This window comes from Solenopsis invicta, chromosome 3 (genome assembly GCF_016802725.1).
Source record: "Solenopsis invicta isolate M01_SB chromosome 3, UNIL_Sinv_3.0, whole genome shotgun sequence".
NCBI classification, from domain to species: Eukaryota; Metazoa; Arthropoda; class Insecta; order Hymenoptera; family Formicidae; genus Solenopsis; species Solenopsis invicta.
The window spans coordinates 11,342,157-11,345,306 of NC_052666.1; the positions used below are offsets into that span (position 1 = coordinate 11,342,157).

General features: G+C 56.3%; 1 protein-coding gene across 1 annotated transcript; it reads right to left on the reverse strand.

Moving 5' to 3' along the window:
* Positions 1 to 559: 559 nt before the first annotated feature.
* Positions 560 to 1,666, reverse strand: LOC120357387. The gene has a single exon (XM_039447569.1). The coding sequence runs from the start codon at positions 1,664 to 1,666 to the stop codon at positions 560 to 562; it is 1,107 nt and encodes a 368-aa protein (XP_039303503.1).
* Positions 1,667 to 3,150: the final 1,484 nt, after the last annotated feature.

The following is a 3,150-nucleotide window of genomic DNA, read 5'->3' on the forward strand; positions in this document are numbered from 1 at the left end:
TGCTCTCGAGAGGGAACTCGTGCGGGACAAGCTAGCGTGCGTGTGTGTAACGGACCATCGTCTCTTGGTCGCCGTCCGCGTGTACAGTCGGGCCTGTCCGACATCTTGCGTAGCAATGTAACGCGCCTTCTGATATTAAACCGTTGTGTTAACGTTAAACGTGTCTCTTGGCTTATTCCACACCTCGCGGTTATGCCCAGTGTTTCCGCCTTCCTCCCTCCCCTCTTGATCCAGGCATAGCCTCTGAAGTGTCGTCCAGACTTTCCTCTTCCAGGCGCCTCGTTCAAATCCTCCTGACAACCCTACAGTATAAAGTAGGCAGGATACATATGCAACGATCTTCTTTTTATTTTTTATTGAAATCGTGAATGATACACATTACTTGCATTAATTTATTTACAGCTTTTTACGTACTTTTTTTTTAGACTTACCTCGTACCACAAGACGTAATAATAATATAATAATAATAATGGAAACAGAGGGGGCGGTCCTCGAATCGAAGATCCGCCAACGACACGCAGACTGATGCCTATTGTGTCACCCTCCAGTCGTTAGCCGCCTATGGGAGCCCCGATTCCCTCCAGAAGAGGCTCAGGTCCCTCATAGGTAGCCTACTAATCTGCCCTGGCTCGGGAAAAGCCGAGCCTAGTAGTTTTAGTCTTAGCCCCGCGTAGGCCGGGCAGTCGCAAAGAATGTGGAGACTTGTCTCCTCTTCCTCCCCACAGGCCCTACACTCAGTCGTATCGGAACGGCCCAGCCTGTGCATGTGGTAATTAAGGGCTCCATGGCCAGTCAGTATTTGCACCGCTAGCCTAGCGTCCCTTCTGCTCAAGGACCTTATGTCCCGGACTAGGCCCTCGCTGGGTGTTTCCCCCAGTAGAGCTCCGGCCTGCCGACACTTGGTCCCCAGCTCATTTTTCCAAAACTCGAGGTGCTCGTTTCGCAGCCAGGCCCGAAGCCTCTCCCTGCCAAGGCAGAAAGGGACCCCCAGCACCGGTCCCGGCCCGAACACCTCCATTCTTGATGCGGCTCTGGCGAGCCGGTCGGCCTCTTCATTGCCCTCAATCCCCGAGTGACTGGGGACCCAGGTCACGATAACTTCTTTGTCCTTTGCCAGCTTCTCCAGTGCATTTCTGCAGTCCCAGACCAGCCGCGAGGTGTAGATCGGAGCTTCAAGTGCCTTGATGGCAGCTTGACTGTCCGAACATATTCTCACACGCCCAGCCGTCTCCTTCACTTCCAGGGCCAGCTGGGCACATCTTAGGATTGCGACGATCTCCGTCTGGAAAACCGTGGCGTACCCATCCAGGGGCAGGCTCTCTGCCACCCTCCTCTGTCGGCAAACAATGCCCGCGCCGGAGCTCATGCCCGTCTTGGAGCCATCTGTGAACCAGACGTCCCCGTCCCAGGCCTGAACCGATGCTCCGGGTTCAATCTCGTCCGCGAGCCCTGTGACCTGCACTTTAAAGCGCCTGTCCAGGGCCCGAACTGCTGGCATCCTGTTCTGCCTCATTCCGAAGATGGAGTCGGTCAGCATGCCGCTGGGGAACTTAGTATGCGCAGTCCCCTCTTTCCACTTCAGTTCACAGGCTAGTCGGTGTGCGGCGATCGCCGCCGCTTCCATCACCACCTGGTGAAGTGGTTCGATCCCGAGCAAGATGCCCATGGCTGCCACCGGCGTGGTTCACATTGCACCCAGGGCCCCTCGTAAAATCAGAGCCCTGATGTGGTCGAGCGCCATCACCGCCGCTTTCTTCCGCGCCCTAGGCCACCACACAACTGCTGCGTAGGTGAGCCTGGGTCGAAGTATTGCAGTATAGATCCAATAGACCATCCTGGGCTTCAGCCCCCACGATTCTCCTGCACATCCAGAAGTAGGAGCACAGACTCTTACAGCGGCTTTCAAGGTGCTCCCTCCAGGACAGCTTCTTATCTAGGATCACTCCCAGATATTTCACTGAGTCAGCTGGGGCTAGCCTTGTACCTTCAAAGATGGGCCCCTTTATAGTGCCCACCTTGTATTTGCGAGTGAAAACACCGAGCCCCGTTTTCAGCGGATTCACTGACAAACCGGTTCCCCTGCACCACCGCTCTACTGTTCCCAGTGCGTTCTGCATGAGCTCCAGGAGGGGCCCGAGAAAGGGTCCTCGCACTAGCAGAGCCACGTCGTCAGGGTAGCCCTGCACGAAGAAGCCCCTCTCACTCAGTCCCTCAAGCAGCCCATCCACCACCAGGCACCATAGCAGTGGAGAGAGTACCCTGCCCTGGGGGCACCCCCTCTCCACCCATCCACTGACCCTCGTTGTTCCCAACGAGGCTACAACTCGCCGCCCTAGCATGCCCCGGATCCACTCTACGAGTTTCTCCGGCACACCCCTGTGCAACGCTTTTTCACACACCGCCTTGTGCGGGGTGTTGTTAAAAGCACCCTCTATGTCTAAGAAGGTGCCCACCGCGTAACCGCCCCTCTCCAGTTGCCCCTCGATAAACGACACAGTCGCATGAAGAGCCGTCTCCGTGGAGTAGCCCATGCGGTACGCGTGCTGCGCGCAATGCAAGGGACGCCGCAGGAGAACGACGTCCTTTACATACGCGTCGACCAGTTTCTCCAGGGTCTTCAGGAGAAACGAGGTCAGACTTATCGGTCTGAAGTCTTTAGCAGAGGAGTAGCTCACTCTTCCCGCTTTTGGGATGAATACCACTCTTGCTAGTTTCCATGCGCTAGGCGTATGGCCCAGAGCCAAACATGCCCTCAAAGTCCTTGTCAGAGGTCCCACGACCAGCTCCAGCCCCTCTTGTAGAAGAGCCGGAAATACTTGATCTGGTCCCGCCGACTTAAAGGGTTTGAAGGTGTTTATCGCCCATCTCACTTTTCCGGGCTTGACAATGCTGGCCGCTAATCCCCAGTCCGCCTTGCGAGCCCTGCGCGAGCTCACCGCATCATGGGCGAACAGTTCACCGTGCTCTCTGCGAAAGCCCGGAAAGCTGGTCTCCAGCAGGTGCACCAGACATCGCTCCCCGGTCACCATTGTCCCATCAGGGAGACTAATGTAGTCCAGGACGGCGTCTGGGTTTCTGGCTAGGATCCTGCATAGTCTTGCGGTCTCGGGCACGCCCTCAACCGACTCGCAGAACTCTTTCCAGCTCTTT

Bases quoted from the DNA above. Each gene is read 5' to 3' on its own strand.
- LOC120357387 (XM_039447569.1), bottom strand. From the start codon at position 1,666: ATGGGCATCTTGCTCGGGATCGAACCACTTCACCAGGTGGTGATGGAA.